Source organism: Equus asinus, chromosome 7 (genome assembly GCF_041296235.1).
Source record: "Equus asinus isolate D_3611 breed Donkey chromosome 7, EquAss-T2T_v2, whole genome shotgun sequence".
Lineage (NCBI taxonomy): Eukaryota > Metazoa > Chordata > Mammalia > Perissodactyla > Equidae > Equus > Equus asinus.
The window spans coordinates 109,069,545-109,090,438 of record NC_091796.1 but is presented as its reverse complement, the minus strand read 5'-3'; the positions used below and the strand labels follow the sequence as shown (position 1 = coordinate 109,090,438).

General features: G+C 66.4%; 1 protein-coding gene across 4 annotated transcripts in view; it reads left to right on the top strand.

Moving 5' to 3' along the window:
* The window catches only part of AHNAK2 (AHNAK nucleoprotein 2), a 40,421-nt gene extending 20,941 nt beyond the window's left edge, over window positions 1–19,480 (top strand). For 3 of the 4 annotated variants that reach the window (XM_070514457.1, XM_070514454.1, XM_070514458.1), the window contains 2 exons: window positions 99–7,919; window positions 8,424–19,480. In XM_070514457.1, the coding sequence (XP_070370558.1) occupies window positions 99–7,919; window positions 8,424–18,698 (18,096 nt within the window). In that variant the 3' untranslated portion in view covers window positions 18,699–19,480. Of the gene's footprint in view, window positions 1–98; window positions 8,376–8,423 lie in introns of all 4 variants that reach the window. The other variant, XM_070514455.1, reaches the window with a different exon arrangement.
* The last annotated feature ends 1,414 nt before the right edge of the window (window positions 19,481–20,894 follow it).

The following is a 20,894-nucleotide window of genomic DNA, read 5'->3' as shown; positions in this document are numbered from 1 at the left end:
CGAGGCTGGGAGGGGCCGACCCCCCCGCCTCTGTCCCCTGAGCTCAGGGCCTCAGACTCCTTGTGCTGGCACCAACAAGTTCATTCTCCCCGTTTCAGGCCAAAGATGTTGGTGATGGGTCCACAGAGACCCCCACGAAGACGCTGGAAGGAGATGGAGACCAAGAGAGACTCATCTCGAAGCCCAGGGAGGGCAGAGGCAGGCGGCCCCAGAAAGAGAGGCTCTCCTGGCCCAAATTCCAAACAATAAAGAGCAAGCGCACACCAGGGCCCCGAAGGTCACACAGCTCCTCGGAGGCCTACGAGCGGGGGGATGTGCCTGATGTGTCCCCCACGAGCACAGACACGGAGGCCCAGCTGCCCGCAGAGGAGCAGGAGCAGAAGGCAGGGCCAGGCGGCCAGCGGAGGAGGAGGTTCCTGAACCTGAAATTCAGGATGGGCTCAGGGAGGGGCCTGGCACCAGTGGGGCGACCAGGCAGAGGGGTCCAGGGTGGGGCAGTCCAGGCCGGGGTCCTGGAGGAGGCGGGACCCGGGGATGACGGCCGAGAGGACACCCGGGCTGTCCCACATGGCAGGAAAGAAGACAGGACAGCGGAGGTGGAAGAGGGGATGCCTGCTTTGAGCACGCAGCAGCCAACACAGCCTGGCCACCCCCGAGTGGGAGCCGTGGGGGAAGGGGCAGCCCTGGTACCCGGACGTGCAACGATGACAAAGGAGGCGAAGGTCCAGGAAGAGCCAGTGCCTCAAGAGGGAGCCGATCAGGGTCCAGCCCCAGGAGTTAGTGGGGAGGGCCAGAGAGAAGGGGTGCAGGGGCTGGAAATAGGGATTGCCAGACTGTCTCTGAAAGACACCGCAGATGAAGACAGCACACGGAAACGCGAACCAGAATTCCAGATCCGAATCCCGACGTTAAAAACACCCAAGTTTGGATTCTCCAAAGAAAAAGGGCTAGGGACAGAAGAAAGCAAGACTGCCCCACAGCGGGGGCTCATGGAGGAAGGGGCAGGACAGACAGACACTGAGGGGGCCAGGGAAGGCCCCGAGTCCGTGCCAGAGCAGGAAAAACGAAGAGCAGAGGAGGACGTCTCAGGACACAAAGGAGACGCAAAGATGGTGGAAAAGGCTGGGGAGGGAAAGATGAAAATGCTCAAGTTCAAGAGGCCCTCCTTTGGGTGGTCACCGGTAAAACATCCAAGGACAGTGGGAGGGAAACCCACTAAAGAAAGAGAGAAGGAAATAGGAGGCAGCATCACACTTGTAAAGTTGGACATAGAGATAAAAGACACAGACGCAATAGGTGAAGACACAGAGACGCATCCACCAGAAATAACAGGAGAGAGAGAGGAAAAGATGAGGATGGAAGGAGAAGACACCCTGAGAGAAAAAGACGTGGTTGTAAGAGACAGCAAGTTCAGGATGCCCAAGTTCAAGATGCCGTCCTTCGGCGTGTCGGCGCCGAGCAAGTCCGTCGAGGCCTCGCTGGACGCGTCCCTGCCCAAGGTACAGGCCGACGTGTCCCTGCCCTCCATCCAGGCCGACGTCAAGACCGCAGACCTCAGCGTGGAGCTCCCCTCCGCCGAGCTGGAGGTCAAGACTGCCGGCGCGGGCGTGAAGCTCCCGGAGGGCCCCGGGCCCGAGGGAGAGCCCCAGGAGCCCGCCGCCGGAGCCGGACTCAAAGGGCACCTGCCCAAGGTGCAGATGCCCAGCATCAAGATGCCCAAGGTCGACTTCAAGGCCCCCCAGGTGGACATCAAGGGCCCCAAACTGGACGTGAAGGGCGCCAAGGGCGAGGTGACGGCCCCCGGCGTGGAGGTGTCTCTGCCCAGCGTGGAGGTGGACGCCCAGGTGCCGGGCGCCAAGCTGGAGGGCGACGCGTCCCTGGGGGACAAGGAGGTGGCCGCGAGAGACAGCAAGCTCAAGATGCCCAAGTTCAAGATGCCGTCCTTCGGCGTGTCGGCCGCAGGCAAGGACTTGGGGACGTCCGTGGACGTGCCTGCGCCCAAGGTCGGCGGGGAGGCGACCCTGCCCTCCGTGGGAGCCGAGCTCACAGCCCCAGAGGGCAGCGTCCCAGTGCCATCTGCTGAAGTCCGCCTCCCAGGGGGAGAGCTGGGGGTGGCCCTGCCCGAGGGAGAGGCGGCGGGGGCCGAGCTGAAGGGCAAAGCCGAAGGGGCGCGGATCAAGGCCCACCTGCCCAAGGTGCAGATGCCCAGCATCAAGATGCCCCAGGTGGACATCAAGGGCCCCAGCGCGGACCTCAAAGGCCTCAAGGGGGAGGCGACGGCCCCCGGCGTGGAGGTGTCTCTGCCCAGCGTGGAGGTGGACGCCCAGGTGCCGGGCGCCAAGCTGGAGGGCGACGCGTCCCTGGGGGACAAGGAGGTGGCCGCGAGAGACAGCAAGTTCAAGATGCCCAAGTTCAAGATGCCGTCCTTCGGCGTGTCGGCGCCGAGCAAGTCCGTCGAGGCCTCGCTGGACGTGTCCCTGCCCAAGGTACAGGCCGACGTGTCCCTGCCCTCCATCCAGGCCGACGTCAAGACCGCAGACCTCAGCGTGGAGCTCCCCTCCGCCGAGCTGGAGGTCAAGACTGCCGGCGCGGGCGTGAAGCTCCCGGAGGGCCCCGGGCCCGAGGGAGAGCCCCAGGAGCCCGCCGCCGGAGCCGGACTCAAAGGGCACCTGCCCAAGGTGCAGATGCCCAGCATCAAGATGCCCAAGGTCGACTTCAAGGCCCCCCAGGTGGACATCAAGGGCCCCAAACTGGACGTGAAGGGCGCCAAGGGCGAGGTGACGGCCCCCGGCGTGGAGGTGTCTCTGCCCAGCGTGGAGGTGGACGCCCAGGTGCCGGGCGCCAAGCTGGAGGGCGACGCGTCCCTGGGGGACAAGGAGGTGGCCGCGAGAGACAGCAAGCTCAAGATGCCCAAGTTCAAGATGCCGTCCTTCGGCGTGTCGGCCGCAGGCAAGGACTTGGGGACGTCCGTGGACGTGCCTGCGCCCAAGGTCGGCGGGGAGGCGACCCTGCCCTCCGTGGGAGCCGAGCTCACAGCCCCAGAGGGCAGCGTCCCAGTGCCATCTGCTGAAGTCCGCCTCCCAGGGGGAGAGCTGGGGGTGGCCCTGCCCGAGGGAGAGGCGGCGGGGGCCGAGCTGAAGGGCAAAGCCGAAGGGGCGCGGATCAAGGCCCACCTGCCCAAGGTGCAGATGCCCAGCATCAAGATGCCCCAGGTGGACATCAGGGCCCCCCAGGTGGACATCAAGGGCCCCAGCGCGGACCTCAAAGGCCTCAAGGGGGAGGCGACGGCCCCCGGCGTGGAGGTGTCTCTGCCCAGCGTGGAGGTGGACGCCCAGGTGCCGGGCGCCAAGCTGGAGGGCGACGCGTCCCTGGGGGACAAGGAGGTGGCCGCGAGAGACAGCAAGTTCAAGATGCCCAAGTTCAAGATGCCGTCCTTCGGCGTGTCGGCGCCGAGCAAGTCCGTCGAGGCCTCGCTGGACGCGTCCCTGCCCAAGGTACAGGCCGACGTGTCCCTGCCCTCCATCCAGGCCGACGTCAAGACCGCAGACCTCAGCGTGGAGCTCCCCTCCGCCGAGCTGGAGGTCAAGACTGCCGGCGCGGGCGTGAAGCTCCCGGAGGGCCCCGGGCCCGAGGGAGAGCCCCAGGAGCCCGCCGCCGGAGCCGGACTCAAAGGGCACCTGCCCAAGGTGCAGATGCCCAGCATCAAGATGCCCAAGGTCGACTTCAAGGCCCCCCAGGTGGACATCAAGGGCCCCAAACTGGACGTGAAGGGCGCCAAGGGCGAGGTGACGGCCCCCGGCGTGGAGGTGTCTCTGCCCAGCGTGGAGGTGGACGCCCAGGTGCCGGGCGCCAAGCTGGAGGGCGACGCGTCCCTGGGGGACAAGGAGGTGGCCGCGAGAGACAGCAAGCTCAAGATGCCCAAGTTCAAGATGCCGTCCTTCGGCGTGTCGGCCGCAGGCAAGGACTTGGGGACGTCCGTGGACGTGCCTGCGCCCAAGGTCGGCGGGGAGGCGACCCTGCCCTCCGTGGGAGCCGAGCTCACAGCCCCAGAGGGCAGCGTCCCAGTGCCATCTGCTGAAGTCCGCCTCCCAGGGGGAGAGCTGGAGGTGGCCCTGCCCGAGGGAGAGGCGGCGGGGGCCGAGCTGAAGGGCAAAGCCGAAGGGGCGCGGATCAAGGCCCACCTGCCCAAGGTGCAGATGCCCAGCATCAAGATGCCCAAGGTGGACATCAGGGCCCCCCAGGTGGACATCAAGGGCCCCAGCGCGGACCTCAAAGGCCTCAAGGGGGAGGCGACGGCCCCCGGCGTGGAGGTGTCTCTGCCCAGCGTGGAGGTGGACGCCCAGGTGCCGGGCGCCAAGCTGGAGGGCGACGCGTCCCTGGGGGACAAGGAGGTGGCCGCGAGAGACAGCAAGTTCAAGATGCCCAAGTTCAAGATGCCGTCCTTCGGCGTGTCGGCGCCGAGCAAGTCCGTCGAGGCCTCGCTGGACGCGTCCCTGCCCAAGGTACAGGCCGACGTGTCCCTGCCCTCCATCCAGGCCGACGTCAAGACCGCAGACCTCAGCGTGGAGCTCCCCTCCGCCGAGCTGGAGGTCAAGACTGCCGGCGCGGGCGTGAAGCTCCCGGAGGGCCCCGGGCCCGAGGGAGAGCCCCAGGAGCCCGCCGCCGGAGCCGGACTCAAAGGGCACCTGCCCAAGGTGCAGATGCCCAGCATCAAGATGCCCAAGGTCGACTTCAAGGCCCCCCAGGTGGACATCAAGGGCCCCAAACTGGACGTGAAGGGCGCCAAGGGCGAGGTGACGGCCCCCGGCGTGGAGGTGTCTCTGCCCAGCGTGGAGGTGGACGCCCAGGTGCCGGGCGCCAAGCTGGAGGGCGACGCGTCCCTGGGGGACAAGGAGGTGGCCGCGAGAGACAGCAAGCTCAAGATGCCCAAGTTCAAGATGCCGTCCTTCGGCGTGTCGGCCGCAGGCAAGGACTTGGGGACGTCCGTGGACGTGCCTGCGCCCAAGGTCGGCGGGGAGGCGACCCTGCCCTCCGTGGGAGCCGAGCTCACAGCCCCAGAGGGCAGCGTCCCAGTGCCATCTGCTGAAGTCCGCCTCCCAGGGGGAGAGCTGGGGGTGGCCCTGCCCGAGGGAGAGGCGGCGGGGGCCGAGCTGAAGGGCAAAGCCGAAGGGGCGCGGATCAAGGCCCACCTGCCCAAGGTGCAGATGCCCAGCATCAAGATGCCCCAGGTGGACATCAGGGCCCCCCAGGTGGACATCAAGGGCCCCAGCGCGGACCTCAAAGGCCTCAAGGGGGAGGCGACGGCCCCCGGCGTGGAGGTGTCTCTGCCCAGCGTGGAGGTGGACGCCCAGGTGCCGGGCGCCAAGCTGGAGGGCGACGCGTCCCTGGGGGACAAGGAGGTGGCCGCGAGAGACAGCAAGTTCAAGATGCCCAAGTTCAAGATGCCGTCCTTCGGCGTGTCGGCGCCGAGCAAGTCCGTCGAGGCCTCGCTGGACGCGTCCCTGCCCAAGGTACAGGCCGACGTGTCCCTGCCCTCCATCCAGGCCGACGTCAAGACCGCAGACCTCAGCGTGGAGCTCCCCTCCGCCGAGCTGGAGGTCAAGACTGCCGGCGCGGGCGTGAAGCTCCCGGAGGGCCCCGGGCCCGAGGGAGAGCCCCAGGAGCCCGCCGCCGGAGCCGGACTCAAAGGGCACCTGCCCAAGGTGCAGATGCCCAGCATCAAGATGCCCAAGGTCGACTTCAAGGCCCCCCAGGTGGACATCAAGGGCCCCAAACTGGACGTGAAGGGCGCCAAGGTCGAGGTGACGGCCCCCGGCGTGGAGGTGTCTCTGCCCAGCGTGGAGGTGGACGCCCAGGTGCCGGGCGCCAAGCTGGAGGGCGACGCGTCCCTGGGGGACAAGGAGGTGGCCGCGAGAGACAGCAAGCTCAAGATGCCCAAGTTCAAGATGCCGTCCTTCGGCGTGTCGGCCGCAGGCAAGGACTTGGGGACGTCCGTGGACGTGCCTGCGCCCAAGGTCGGCGGGGAGGCGACCCTGCCCTCCGTGGGAGCCGAGCTCACAGCCCCAGAGGGCAGCGTCCCAGTGCCATCTGCTGAAGTCCGCCTCCCAGGGGGAGAGCTGGAGGTGGCCCTGCCCGAGGGAGAGGCGGCGGGGGCCGAGCTGAAGGGCAAAGCCGAAGGGGCGCGGATCAAGGCCCACCTGCCCAAGGTGCAGATGCCCAGCATCAAGATGCCCAAGGTGGACATCAGGGCCCCCCAGGTGGACATCAAGGGCCCCAGCGCGGACCTCAAAGGCCTCAAGGGGGAGGCGACGGCCCCCGGCGTGGAGGTGTCTCTGCCCAGCGTGGAGGTGGACGCCCAGGTGCCGGGCGCCAAGCTGGAGGGCGACGCGTCCCTGGGGGACAAGGAGGTGGCCGCGAGAGACAGCAAGTTCAAGATGCCCAAGTTCAAGATGCCGTCCTTCGGCGTGTCGGCGCCGAGCAAGTCCGTCGAGGCCTCGCTGGACGCGTCCCTGCCCAAGGTACAGGCCGACGTGTCCCTGCCCTCCATCCAGGCCGACGTCAAGACCGCAGACCTCAGCGTGGAGCTCCCCTCCGCCGAGCTGGAGGTCAAGACTGCCGGCGCGGGCGTGAAGCTCCCGGAGGGCCCCGGGCCCGAGGGAGAGCCCCAGGAGCCCGCCGCCGGAGCCGGACTCAAAGGGCACCTGCCCAAGGTGCAGATGCCCAGCATCAAGATGCCCAAGGTCGACTTCAAGGCCCCCCAGGTGGACATCAAGGGCCCCAAACTGGACGTGAAGGGCGCCAAGGGCGAGGTGACGGCCCCCGGCGTGGAGGTGTCTCTGCCCAGCGTGGAGGTGGACGCCCAGGTGCCGGGCGCCAAGCTGGAGGGCGACGCGTCCCTGGGGGACAAGGAGGTGGCCGCGAGAGACAGCAAGCTCAAGATGCCCAAGTTCAAGATGCCGTCCTTCGGCGTGTCGGCCGCAGGCAAGGACTTGGGGACGTCCGTGGACGTGCCTGCGCCCAAGGTCGGCGGGGAGGCGACCCTGCCCTCCGTGGGAGCCGAGCTCACAGCCCCAGAGGGCAGCGTCCCAGTGCCATCTGCTGAAGTCCGCCTCCCAGGGGGAGAGCTGGGGGTGGCCCTGCCCGAGGGAGAGGCGGCGGGGGCCGAGCTGAAGGGCAAAGCCGAAGGGGCGCGGATCAAGGCCCACCTGCCCAAGGTGCAGATGCCCAGCATCAAGATGCCCCAGGTGGACATCAGGGCCCCCCAGGTGGACATCAAGGGCCCCAGCGCGGACCTCAAAGGCCTCAAGGGGGAGGCGACGGCCCCCGGCGTGGAGGTGTCTCTGCCCAGCGTGGAGGTGGACGCCCAGGTGCCGGGCGCCAAGCTGGAGGGCGACGCGTCCCTGGGGGACAAGGAGGTGGCCGCGAGAGACAGCAAGTTCAAGATGCCCAAGTTCAAGATGCCGTCCTTTGGCGTGTCGGCGCCGAGCAAGTCCGTCGAGGCCTCGCTGGACGCGTCCCTGCCCAAGGTACAGGCCGACGTGTCCCTGCCCTCCATCCAGGCCGACGTCAAGACCGCAGACCTCAGCGTGGAGCTCCCCTCCGCCGAGCTGGAGGTCAAGACTGCCGGCGCGGGCGTGAAGCTCCCGGAGGGCCCCGGGCCCGAGGGAGAGCCCCAGGAGCCCGCCGCCGGAGCCGGACTCAAAGGGCACCTGCCCAAGGTGCAGATGCCCAGCATCAAGATGCCCAAGGTCGACTTCAAGGGCCCCCAGGTGGACATCAAGGGCCCCAAACTGGACGTGAAGGGCGCCAAGGGCGAGGTGACGGCCCCCGGCGTGGAGGTGTCTCTGCCCAGCGTGGAGGTGGACGCCCAGGTGCCGGGCGCCAAGCTGGAGGGCGACGCGTCCCTGGGGGACAAGGAGGTGGCCGCGAGAGACAGCAAGCTCAAGATGCCCAAGTTCAAGATGCCGTCCTTCGGCGTGTCGGCCGCAGGCAAGGACTTGGGGACGTCCGTGGACGTGCCTGCGCCCAAGGTCGGCGGGGAGGCGACCCTGCCCTCCGTGGGAGCCGAGCTCACAGCCCCAGAGGGCAGCGTCCCAGTGCCATCTGCTGAAGTCCGCCTCCCAGGGGGAGAGCTGGGGGTGGCCCTGCCCGAGGGAGAGGCGGCGGGGGCCGAGCTGAAGGGCAAAGCCGAAGGGGCGCGGATCAAGGCCCACCTGCCCAAGGTGCAGATGCCCAGCATCAAGATGCCCCAGGTGGACATCAGGGCCCCCCAGGTGGACATCAAGGGCCCCAGCGCGGACCTCAAAGGCCTCAAGGGGGAGGCGACGGCCCCCGGCGTGGAGGTGTCTCTGCCCAGCGTGGAGGTGGACGCCCAGGTGCCGGGCGCCAAGCTGGAGGGCGACGCCTCCCTGGGGGACAAGGAGGTGGCCGCGAGAGACAGCAAGTTCAAGATGCCCAAGTTCAAGATGCCGTCCTTCGGCGTGTCGGCGCCGAGCAAGTCCGTCGAGGCCTCGCTGGACGCGTCCCTGCCCAAGGTACAGGCCGACGTGTCCCTGCCCTCCATCCAGGCCGACGTCAAGACCGCAGACCTCAGCGTGGAGCTCCCCTCCGCCGAGCTGGAGGTCAAGACTGCCGGCGCGGGCGTGAAGCTCCCGGAGGGCCCCGGGCCCGAGGGAGAGCCCCAGGAGCCCGCCGCCGGAGCCGGACTCAAAGGGCACCTGCCCAAGGTGCAGATGCCCAGCATCAAGATGCCCAAGGTCGACTTCAAGGCCCCCCAGGTGGACATCAAGGGCCCCAAACTGGACGTGAAGGGCGCCAAGGGCGAGGTGACGGCCCCCGGCGTGGAGGTGTCTCTGCCCAGCGTGGAGGTGGACGCCCAGGTGCCGGGCGCCAAGCTGGAGGGCGACGCGTCCCTGGGGGACAAGGAGGTGGCCGCGAGAGACAGCAAGCTCAAGATGCCCAAGTTCAAGATGCCGTCCTTCGGCGTGTCGGCCGCAGGCAAGGACTTGGGGACGTCCGTGGACGTGCCTGCGCCCAAGGTCGGCGGGGAGGCGACCCTGCCCTCCGTGGGAGCCGAGCTCACAGCCCCAGAGGGCAGCGTCCCAGTGCCATCTGCTGAAGTCCGCCTCCCAGGGGGAGAGCTGGGGGTGGCCCTGCCCGAGGGAGAGGCGGCGGGGGCCGAGCTGAAGGGCAAAGCCGAAGGGGCGCGGATCAAGGCCCACCTGCCCAAGGTGCAGATGCCCAGCATCAAGATGCCCAAGGTGGACATCAGGGCCCCCCAGGTGGACATCAAGGGCCCCAGCGCGGACCTCAAAGGCCTCAAGGGGGAGGCGACGGCCCCCGGCGTGGAGGTGTCTCTGCCCAGCGTGGAGGTGGACGCCCAGGTGCCGGGCGCCAAGCTGGAGGGCGACGCGTCCCTGGGGGACAAGGAGGTGGCCGCGAGAGACAGCAAGTTCAAGATGCCCAAGTTCAAGATGCCGTCCTTCGGCGTGTCGGCGCCGAGCAAGTCCGTCGAGGCCTCGCTGGACGCGTCCCTGCCCAAGGTACAGGCCGACGTGTCCCTGCCCTCCATCCAGGCCGACGTCAAGACCGCAGACCTCAGCGTGGAGCTCCCCTCCGCCGAGCTGGAGGTCAAGACTGCCGGCGCGGGCGTGAAGCTCCCGGAGGGCCCCGGGCCCGAGGGAGAGCCCCAGGAGCCCGCCGCCGGAGCCGGACTCAAAGGGCACCTGCCCAAGGTGCAGATGCCCAGCATCAAGATGCCCAAGGTCGACTTCAAGGCCCCCCAGGTGGACATCAAGGGCCCCAAACTGGACGTGAAGGGCGCCAAGGGCGAGGTGACGGCCCCCGGCGTGGAGGTGTCTCTGCCCAGCGTGGAGGTGGACGCCCAGGTGCCGGGCGCCAAGCTGGAGGGCGACGCGTCCCTGGGGGACAAGGAGGTGGCCGCGAGAGACAGCAAGTTCAAGATGCCCAAGTTCAAGATGCCGTCCTTCGGCGTGTCGGCGCCGAGCAAGTCCGTCGAGGCCTCGCTGGACGCGTCCCTGCCCAAGGTACAGGCCGACGTGTCCCTGCCCTCCATCCAGGCCGACGTCAAGACCGCAGACCTCAGCGTGGAGCTCCCCTCCGCCGAGCTGGAGGTCAAGACTGCCGGCGCGGGCGTGAAGCTCCCGGAGGGCCCCGGGCCCGAGGGAGAGCCCCAGGAGCCCGCCGCCGGAGCCGGACTCAAAGGGCACCTGCCCAAGGTGCAGATGCCCAGCATCAAGATGCCCAAGGTCGACTTCAAGGCCCCCCAGGTGGACATCAAGGGCCCCAAACTGGACGTGAAGGGCGCCAAGGGCGAGGTGACGGCCCCCGGCGTGGAGGTGTCTCTGCCCAGCGTGGAGGTGGACGCCCAGGTGCCGGGCGCCAAGCTGGAGGGCGACGCGTCCCTGGGGGACAAGGAGGTGGCCGCGAGAGACAGCAAGTTCAAGATGCCCAAGTTCAAGATGCCGTCCTTCGGCGTGTCGGCGCCGAGCAAGTCCGTCGAGGCCTCGCTGGACGCGTCCCTGCCCAAGGTACAGGCCGACGTGTCCCTGCCCTCCATCCAGGCCGACGTCAAGACCGCAGACCTCAGCGTGGAGCTCCCCTCCGCCGAGCTGGAGGTCAAGACTGCCGGCGCGGGCGTGAAGCTCCCGGAGGGCCCCGGGCCCGAGGGAGAGCCCCAGGAGCCCGCCGCCGGAGCCGGACTCAAAGGGCACCTGCCCAAGGTGCAGATGCCCAGCATCAAGATGCCCAAGGTCGACTTCAAGGCCCCCCAGGTGGACATCAAGGGCCCCAAACTGGACGTGAAGGGCGCCAAGGGCGAGGTGACGGCCCCCGGCGTGGAGGTGTCTCTGCCCAGCGTGGAGGTGGACGCCCAGGTGCCGGGCGCCAAGCTGGAGGGCGACGCGTCCCTGGGGGACAAGGAGGTGGCCGCGAGAGACAGCAAGCTCAAGATGCCCAAGTTCAAGATGCCGTCCTTCGGCGTGTCGGCCGCAGGCAAGGACTTGGGGACGTCCGTGGACGTGCCTGCGCCCAAGGTCGGCGGGGAGGCGACCCTGCCCTCCGTGGGAGCCGAGCTCACAGCCCCAGAGGGCAGCGTCCCAGTGCCATCTGCTGAAGTCCGCCTCCCAGGGGGAGAGCTGGGGGTGGCCCTGCCCGAGGGAGAGGCGGCGGGGGCCGAGCTGAAGGGCAAAGCCGAAGGGGCGCGGATCAAGGCCCACCTGCCCAAGGTGCAGATGCCCAGCATCAAGATGCCCAAGGTGGACATCAGGGCCCCCCAGGTGGACATCAAGGGCCCCAGCGCGGACCTCAAAGGCCTCAAGGGGGAGGCGACGGCCCCCGGCGTGGAGGTGTCTCTGCCCAGCGTGGAGGTGGACGCCCAGGTGCCGGGCGCCAAGCTGGAGGGCGACGCGTCCCTGGGGGACAAGGAGGTGGCCGCGAGAGACAGCAAGTTCAAGATGCCCAAGTTCAAGATGCCGTCCTTCGGCGTGTCGGCGCCGAGCAAGTCCGTCGAGGCCTCGCTGGACGCGTCCCTGCCCAAGGTACAGGCCGACGTGTCCCTGCCCTCCATCCAGGCCGACGTCAAGACCGCAGACCTCAGCGTGGAGCTCCCCTCCGCCGAGCTGGAGGTCAAGACTGCCGGCGCGGGCGTGAAGCTCCCGGAGGGCCCCGGGCCCGAGGGAGAGCCCCAGGAGCCCGCCGCCGGAGCCGGACTCAAAGGGCACCTGCCCAAGGTGCAGATGCCCAGCATCAAGATGCCCAAGGTCGACTTCAAGGCCCCCCAGGTGGACATCAAGGGCCCCAAACTGGACGTGAAGGGCGCCAAGGGCGAGGTGACGGCCCCCGGCGTGGAGGTGTCTCTGCCCAGCGTGGAGGTGGACGCCCAGGTGCCGGGCGCCAAGCTGGAGGGCGACGCGTCCCTGGGGGACAAGGAGGTGGCCGCGAGAGACAGCAAGCTCAAGATGCCCAAGTTCAAGATGCCGTCCTTCGGCGTGTCGGCCGCAGGCAAGGACTTGGGGACGTCCGTGGACGTGCCTGCGCCCAAGGTCGGCGGGGAGGCGACCCTGCCCTCCGTGGGAGCCGAGCTCACAGCCCCAGAGGGCAGCGTCCCAGTGCCATCTGCTGAAGTCCGCCTCCCAGGGGGAGAGCTGGGGGTGGCCCTGCCCGAGGGAGAGGCGGCGGGGGCCGAGCTGAAGGGCAAAGCCGAAGGGGCGCGGATCAAGGCCCACCTGCCCAAGGTGCAGATGCCCAGCATCAAGATGCCCCAGGTGGACATCAGGGCCCCCCAGGTGGACATCAAGGGCCCCAGCGCGGACCTCAAAGGCCTCAAGGGGGAGGCGACGGCCCCCGGCGTGGAGGTGTCTCTGCCCAGCGTGGAGGTGGACGCCCAGGTGCCGGGCGCCAAGCTGGAGGGCGACGCGTCCCTGGGGGACAAGGAGGTGGCCGCGAGAGACAGCAAGTTCAAGATGCCCAAGTTCAAGATGCCGTCCTTCGGCGTGTCGGCGCCGAGCAAGTCCGTCGAGGCCTCGCTGGACGCGTCCCTGCCCAAGGTACAGGCCGACGTGTCCCTGCCCTCCATCCAGGCCGACGTCAAGACCGCAGACCTCAGCGTGGAGCTCCCCTCCGCCGAGCTGGAGGTCAAGACTGCCGGCGCGGGCGTGAAGCTCCCGGAGGGCCCCGGGCCCGAGGGAGAGCCCCAGGAGCCCGCCGCCGGAGCCGGACTCAAAGGGCACCTGCCCAAGGTGCAGATGCCCAGCATCAAGATGCCCAAGGTCGACTTCAAGGCCCCCCAGGTGGACATCAAGGGCCCCAAACTGGACGTGAAGGGCGCCAAGGGCGAGGTGACGGCCCCCGGCGTGGAGGTGTCTCTGCCCAGCGTGGAGGTGGACGCCCAGGTGCCGGGCGCCAAGCTGGAGGGCGACGCGTCCCTGGGGGACAAGGAGGTGGCCGCGAGAGACAGCAAGCTCAAGATGCCCAAGTTCAAGATGCCGTCCTTCGGCGTGTCGGCCGCAGGCAAGGACTTGGGGACGTCCGTGGACGTGCCTGCGCCCAAGGTCGGCGGGGAGGCGACCCTGCCCTCCGTGGGAGCCGAGCTCACAGCCCCAGAGGGCAGCGTCCCAGTGCCATCTGCTGAAGTCCGCCTCCCAGGGGGAGAGCTGGGGGTGGCCCTGCCCGAGGGAGAGGCGGCGGGGGCCGAGCTGAAGGGCAAAGCCGAAGGGGCGCGGATCAAGGCCCACCTGCCCAAGGTGCAGATGCCCAGCATCAAGATGCCCAAGGTGGACATCAGGGCCCCCCAGGTGGACATCAAGGGCCCCAGCGCGGACCTCAAAGGCCTCAAGGGGGAGGCGACGGCCCCCGGCGTGGAGGTGTCTCTGCCCAGCGTGGAGGTGGACGCCCAGGTGCCGGGCGCCAAGCTGGAGGGCGACGCGTCCCTGGGGGACAAGGAGGTGGCCGCGAGAGACAGCAAGTTCAAGATGCCCAAGTTCAAGATGCCGTCCTTCGGCGTGTCGGCGCCGAGCAAGTCCGTCGAGGCCTCGCTGGACGCGTCCCTGCCCAAGGTACAGGCCGACGTGTCCCTGCCCTCCATCCAGGCCGACGTCAAGACCGCAGACCTCAGCGTGGAGCTCCCCTCCGCCGAGCTGGAGGTCAAGACTGCCGGCGCGGGCGTGAAGCTCCCGGAGGGCCCCGGGCCCGAGGGAGAGCCCCAGGAGCCCGCCGCCGGAGCCGGACTCAAAGGGCACCTGCCCAAGGTGCAGATGCCCAGCATCAAGATGCCCAAGGTCGACTTCAAGGCCCCCCAGGTGGACATCAAGGGCCCCAAACTGGACGTGAAGGGCGCCAAGGGCGAGGTGACGGCCCCCAGCGTGGAGGTGTCTCTGCCCAGCGTGGAGGTGGACGCCCAGGTGCCGGGCGCCAAGCTGGAGGGCGACGCGTCCCTGGGGGACAAGGAGGTGGCCGCGAGAGACAGCAAGCTCAAGATGCCCAAGTTCAAGATGCCGTCCTTCGGCGTGTCGGCCGCAGGCAAGGACTTGGGGACGTCCGTGGACGTGCCTGCGCCCAAGGTCGGCGGGGAGGCGACCCTGCCCTCCGTGGGAGCCGAGCTCACAGCCCCAGAGGGCAGCGTCCCAGTGCCATCTGCTGAAGTCCGCCTCCCAGGGGGAGAGCTGGGGGTGGCCCTGCCCGAGGGAGAGGCGGCGGGGGCCGAGCTGAAGGGCAAAGCCGAAGGGGCGCGGATCAAGGCCCACCTGCCCAAGGTGCAGATGCCCAGCATCAAGATGCCCAAGGTGGACATCAGGGCCCCCCAGGTGGACATCAAGGGCCCCAGCGCGGACCTCAAAGGCCTCAAGGGGGAGGCGACGGCCCCCGGCGTGGAGGTGTCTCTGCCCAGCGTGGAGGTGGACGCCCAGGTGCCGGGCGCCAAGCTGGAGGGCGACGCGTCCCTGGGGGACAAGGAGGTGGCCGCGAGAGACAGCAAGTTCAAGATGCCCAAGTTCAAGATGCCGTCCTTCGGCGTGTCGGCGCCGAGCAAGTCCGTCGAGGCCTCGCTGGACGCGTCCCTGCCCAAGGTACAGGCCGACGTGTCCCTGCCCTCCATCCAGGCCGACGTCAAGACCGCAGACCTCAGCGTGGAGCTCCCCTCCGCCGAGCTGGAGGTCAAGACTGCCGGCGCGGGCGTGAAGCTCCCGGAGGGCCCCGGGCCCGAGGGAGAGCCCCAGGAGCCCGCCGCCGGAGCCGGACTCAAAGGGCACCTGCCCAAGGTGCAGATGCCCAGCATCAAGATGCCCAAGGTCGACTTCAAGGCCCCCCAGGTGGACATCAAGGGCCCCAAACTGGACGTGAAGGGCGCCAAGGGCGAGGTGACGGCCCCCGGCGTGGAGGTGTCTCTGCCCAGCGTGGAGGTGGACGCCCAGGTGCCGGGCGCCAAGCTGGAGGGCGACGCGTCCCTGGGGGACAAGGAGGTGGCCGCGAGAGACAGCAAGCTCAAGATGCCCAAGTTCAAGATGCCGTCCTTCGGCGTGTCGGCCGCAGGCAAGGACTTGGGGACGTCCGTGGACGTGCCTGCGCCCAAGGTCGGCGGGGAGGCGACCCTGCCCTCCGTGGGAGCCGAGCTCACAGCCCCAGAGGGCAGCGTCCCAGTGCCATCTGCTGAAGTCCGCCTCCCAGGGGGAGAGCTGGGGGTGGCCCTGCCCGAGGGAGAGGCGGCGGGGGCCGAGCTGAATGGCAAAGCCGAAGGGGCGCGGATCAAGGCCCACCTGCCCAAGGTGCAGATGCCCAGCATCAAGATGCCCCAGGTGGACATCAGGGCCCCCCAGGTGGACATCAAGGGCCCCAGCGCGGACCTCAAAGGCCTCAAGGGGGAGGCGACGGCCCCCGGCGTGGAGGCGTCTCTGCCCAGCATGGAGGTGGACGCCCAGGTGCCGGGCGCCAAGCTGGAGGGCGACGCGTCCCTGCGGGACAAGGAGATGGTCACCAGAGACAGCAAGGTCAAGGTGCCCCGATTCCGCCTGTCTTTGTTTGGCCCGTCCTCCAGTAAGGCTGAGGTGCTTTCACCTGACATTCAGGGAAGTTTCAAAGATACTGATGTTACCTTTTCCAGCGACATGTTTCCTGAGGTCTGTGCTGGTGATCCTAGTGTCTCCGGAGTTGGTTTCGATGGGAGCGTGTCCGTCGAAAAATGTGCAGAAAAAGTTAAATCGAGGAAAAGCCATTTTAAATTTCCCAAACTCTTTTCTCCCCCTGAGAGAGCCCCTGGAGACTCTCTTGCGCTCGATACAGATTCTGCTCATCCTCTTCCCCCGAGTGTCTCAGTGCCCGCCTCAGAGGTTCCTGGCAGCAGGTCGTCTCTGCAGAGGTCCAGGCTGGGTTGGGCTGCTTTTCCATCAGCCAAGCTTGAGCTCAGTGGTCCTCAAGCGGAAGTCCCCACCCTCACCGAGTGTGAGGGCGTCACACTTACAAAATACCAGGTGACTGTCCCCCGAGCTGCTGTCCCCCTGGACGTGCCTCAGGAAGCCCTCTCTGGGTCTCAGGTGGGTGCTCACCTTCCCAGCATGGAAAGCTCTGCAGATTTCCCTTCCCCTGAGAGAGTTTCTTTGTCTCCTACTCACGGTCACCCTGGCCCAGTGGACCCCCTGTTTCCCGCATCATATGGGCAGGTGACTTTTCCTATATTTCATCGACCAAAGTTTGGGTTTTCGGTCCCGAAGGCAGCAGATGCTGAGGTGGAGCCCCGTGGTGTGGAGTGTGCCCCCACCCTGTCTCCACTCAGCCCCACGCCAGGACTGGACTCATCGGCTGCGGAAGCCGCTGTGTTCCCGTTGCCAGGCACTCACCTACCTTCCTTGGAAGTGTCTGTGTCCCAGGGGCCAGAGGGTCCCCAGGACACCGTGGAGACCTCAGCAATGGCTCCAGGCAGAGCCCCAGCTGAAGAAGCTGACTGTGAAGGCAAAAGCAGTCCCCTAAAAATGCCGAGGCTCAAGCTTCCGTCCCTTAGGTGGTCCCCAAAGAAGGGGGCAGAGCCCAAAGAGGACCCTGGACGTAGCCTGGAGGATGAAGAGCTCAGCGTGGTTGTAGATGTGGGTCCGACGGGCGTCCCGCCGGAGGTTCCTGTTCCAGGAATGGAAGCACACAGGGACATGCCTCCTGAGGAGGATGGAGAGGAGAAAAGGGCCAAAACGCCTGGCTTTGGCAACTTGAAACTCGCACTTCCCAGGATGAAGACTTCGAAGGCGGGAGCGGACCTGCCACAGGGCCGCCCAGATCCCTCCCTCTCTAGTCCCCCAGCAGAGGGTGGCCCTCCCGCTGCAGAGAGGGCCAGTGGCGAGGGTGGTGTTGGGGGCACCAGTGTGATGGTGGGACTCCCAACAGAAGCCCCCCCGCAGCCATCCTGCAGGGCTCCAGATGCTGAGGCCAGCACTGCGGGAAGCCCCCAGGGGGATGCCGCGGCAGGAGAAGTGCCTGCGACCTCACAGGAGAGCTGGTTTAGGATGCCCGCCCTCCACCTGCCCAGCTTCCTGCGCTCCTCCAAGGACAGAGGTGGGGCTGGGGGCCCGGGGGCGCAGATGCCCGTGCCTGCTGCCAGCACCTCCAGGGAAGGAGAGGCACCAGCTACAGTCAAGAGTCAGGGGGCCCCTGTTTCTTGGTCAGAGGTGGAGGCCCCGACATCCCTACAGTCCCCAGAGGGAGGTGCAGACTCGGCAGCTGCGGAGAGCGCACCCCACACAGATGTCCTGAGGTGTAGCCTTGACAGCAGAGGCTTGAAGCTGGACCTCCCTGCTGACAGCGTGTCCACAGGCATGACTCCTCTTCCGGGCCCAGCAGGACCCGCCGGGGCAGGAGAGGGAGCAGGGGAACGGTCCTCCCATCCCGAAGGCCCTCTGAGACTGAAGGCTTCCAGCACTGATGTGCCATCTCAGATTTCCGTGGTCACCATGGGTCAACTCTGGGAGGATTCTGTGCAAACTGTCAGATTCCCCAAGTTAGAGGTACCAAGGTTCTGCTTCCCGGCGCCCAGCTCTGAGGCTGATGTTTTTGTCCCCACCGTGAGAGAAGTGCAGTGCTCCGAGAGCAGCCTTGACTTCGCCCTGAGTACGGAAAGCCCTGGAGACTGGGGCGCGAGCATCCTGAAGACAGGCGCTGGGGTCCCCGGGGAGCAGCCTGTGGCCCTTGACCTCTCCTCAGAAGCTCCCCCCATTTCTAAGGTCAGAGTGCACATTCAAGGTACTCAGGTTGAGAGCCAGGAGGTCACCATACACAGCAGGGTGACAGCAGAGTTTGCTCACCTCTCGGGACCCGAGGCCATTTCCACTCAGATCGTACGGGAGTCGGACATCCCCGCATCTCAGATCCGAACACCTTCTTATGGGTTTTCCTTGCTAAAGGCGAAGATTCCAGAGCCCCCGACGCAGGCTGGGCTGCACATGGTAACTCGAGACTCTCGGCTGAGCGAGGATCTGCGAGAGGCTCCCAGACAAGTCACCCCAGGAGCAGACCCCATCTCTGGAGACCTCCAACCTGACACCGGAGAACCGTTTGAAATTATCTCTCCTGGTGTCAGCGTGCCGGAACTGCAAATGTGTGCGTTTGACGTTCGCCCTGGCCACCAGTTTGCAGACAGCTGTTCTGACGAGGAGCCTGCGGAAATTCTCGAATTTCCCCCCGAAGACAGCCAAGAGGCACCCCTGGCAGATGAAGACGGGGCTCCGAAAGAGAAGCCAGAAAGTAAAAGATCTGCTGGTCTGTTCAGGTTTTGGCTCCCGAATATCGGATTTTCTTCTTCTGTCGATGAGACAAGCGCTGAACCCAAAGATGACGTTCCTAAATCCGCCCCCATCCAGACACAGCCTGAGGCCCAGCCGGAGGCAGGACCACCCAAAAAACAGGAGAAGGCAGGCTGGTTTCGATTTCCCAAATTAGGGTTCTCCTCGACTCCTACCAAGAAAAGCAAAACCCCTAAAGATGAGGCAGGTCCTGCAGAGCAAAATCTCCAGGAAGAAGCAGTCACCTTTTTCGACGCCCGAGAAACCTTCTCCCCTGAGGAGAAGGACGGGGAACCGGCAGAGGCTTCGGGCGCCGGGCCGGGCTCTGGAGCGATGGTGGCATCGGCGGCAAGAACGGAGTTAATCCTGCTGGAGCAGGACAGAGAAGCCAGTGAGGAACCCGCACCCGGGCCCGCCACCGAATGAGTCACAGAGGACACTGACTTCTCAGCAGAGGGCACGTGTGCAAACGAAGTCGGAGGCCGCGACATGCACGGAGCGTGTGTCCCCCTTGGTTCACAGACCTGAGAACAAACAGGGACGCACGAGAACAGCATGCCACCATCACACCGTCCTCCAAAGCCCTCCAAAGATGTGCTCAGCTGCCCCCCCAGCCAAGACACCGGAGCCCGCAGAGCAGGCTGACGGTGCTCTCGGTGCTGCTGGAGGAAAGCCTTCGTCACAGAGCTTTCGAGAGGCCTGCGTGGTGCCCACGGGTGCTTGCCTCTTTCTCGGAGGGAGGGGTTCCGATGGCCGCGGTGTGAACCGTGTTCCTATAACTCCCGTCCCGCTGCTGCTTCCCAGCGAATGTACTTTCCGCGTTTCAGGCAGAGTCCGCGTATTCAAGGAAATTCCGTCCCCTGCTCACTTATTTACTCGTTTTGACTGTCTCGCCAAGGCAAGCTTTGGGATGCTTCGCGTGATGATGTGCACATGCTAGGCAGAAGGGTGGTGGCTAACGGCTGACTGGCGGCCATGCTCCGGGGCAGCTGTGGGCGAGGTGAGCCAGCTGAGCTTCAGACGTCCCTGAGTTGCCGTGAGGTGTCTGTGCGAGTCCCCTTGCCTGCTGGCATCGGACAGTGCCTCTCTGGCATGCACAGCCCCTGCGTGGCCCCTGAGCTCCTTCGTGTGCATGCTGTAGCCAGACTGTGGATGGAACCTACTGGGCTTTTCCATGGGTGGGCAATAAAGGAAATGATGTGTCCACAGTGATGGCTGCAAGGGCTTTTGTTCCGGGGTTGAATTCCACCCGTTAGCTTGCGCTCCTCCTGGGCGCTCCCTGTCTTAATCTCTGCTCACTGGCTCTAGGAGACAGAGCCAGGGTCAATCTGTGAGTGGTTGTCACTTATCCGTTTGTCTGTCCAGACCCTCCTCTGAGCCGGCAGCTGTGAGAGGCCAAGAGGAAGAAGGCACGGTCCCGGCAGTTCACAGTGTGGCACACAACACCCACCCTCCACCCAGCTGGAGGGCTGTGTGCAGAGCGGGGGCAGCACAGAGAGAGGTCCTTGGCCTGGGGGGTTGGCTGGGTCCTTGGCCTGATGGGCCCATCTCAGAAGCGTCCTTCACCACGGCAGCCCTCCTTCCAAGCAGCCCACAGGAGGCAAACCCACGTGGGGTAGCAGAACGAGGTTCAAGGGGTCTCCTGTGACCTCTCAGTGGTCAGATGCCCTCCAAGATGCCCTCAGGTGCCCCTCCTAGACCCATGGGCATGCCACGTTCTGAGGGGCAGTGGGAGCCTGGCCCAGGAGGGCTCCTGGTGACATGCTCCTTCTCTCCTGGGGAGAAGCGGCTGCTCTCGTGGCTCGGATGCAGGAGCAAGAGCTGGACTGAGAGCCCCTCTAGAGGACTGTGGGCCTGCAGAGCAGCTGGCTGCCCCGAGGCTACACCCTGCACACCCCCACAATGCTGCCTTGAGAGCCCGGGAACGGCGGTGGCCACAGGGGCAGGAGTCTGGGCTGGAGAGGAGAGCCTGGGCCCTGCCCCCAGTGCTACCGTGGGCAAGTCATGTCTTTCCCTGTGGCTGACTGGGAGGGTCACCAAGTCAGGGGATGTGGAATCCCCCATAAAGAGCCAACATGAGGCCCCTGGGTGGCTCATGAGTGGAGAAAGGAAAAGTCAGTGGGGTCTTTGTCCCGCAGCTAAGTGAGGCTGTCACACCCTCCCCAGCCAAAGGTCCCTGCCTCTCCCTGTGTGCCAGAGGGACAGGGCAGTGCGGTCCTCCTGGGAAAACCACGGTGGGGGTCTGCCTGGCTCCATGGGGTTTTCGTCCTTCCCTGAACCTGGAGTCAAGGCCTGAGATACTGGGCCCTTGGTGCTGGGGGCAGAGAGGCAGCTGTCACATCACATGAGAGCCGCTGAGCCCCTCAAGCTCCCAGTCCTCCCGTGTGGCCTAGATTCTCTCGTGTAGGAGTTATCTATGCTGGATAACAATCTCACCACAAATTAGCTGCTTAAAACATCACACACTTATGACCTCCCGGTGCTGTGGGTCAGGAATCCTAGCACAGCTTAACTGAGTCCTTTGCTCAGGGTCCCCCAAGGCTACAATCAACATGTTGGCTGGGGTGTGGTCTCATCTCCAGACTCAACTGGGGAACGTCGATGCAAATAATCCATAATCAG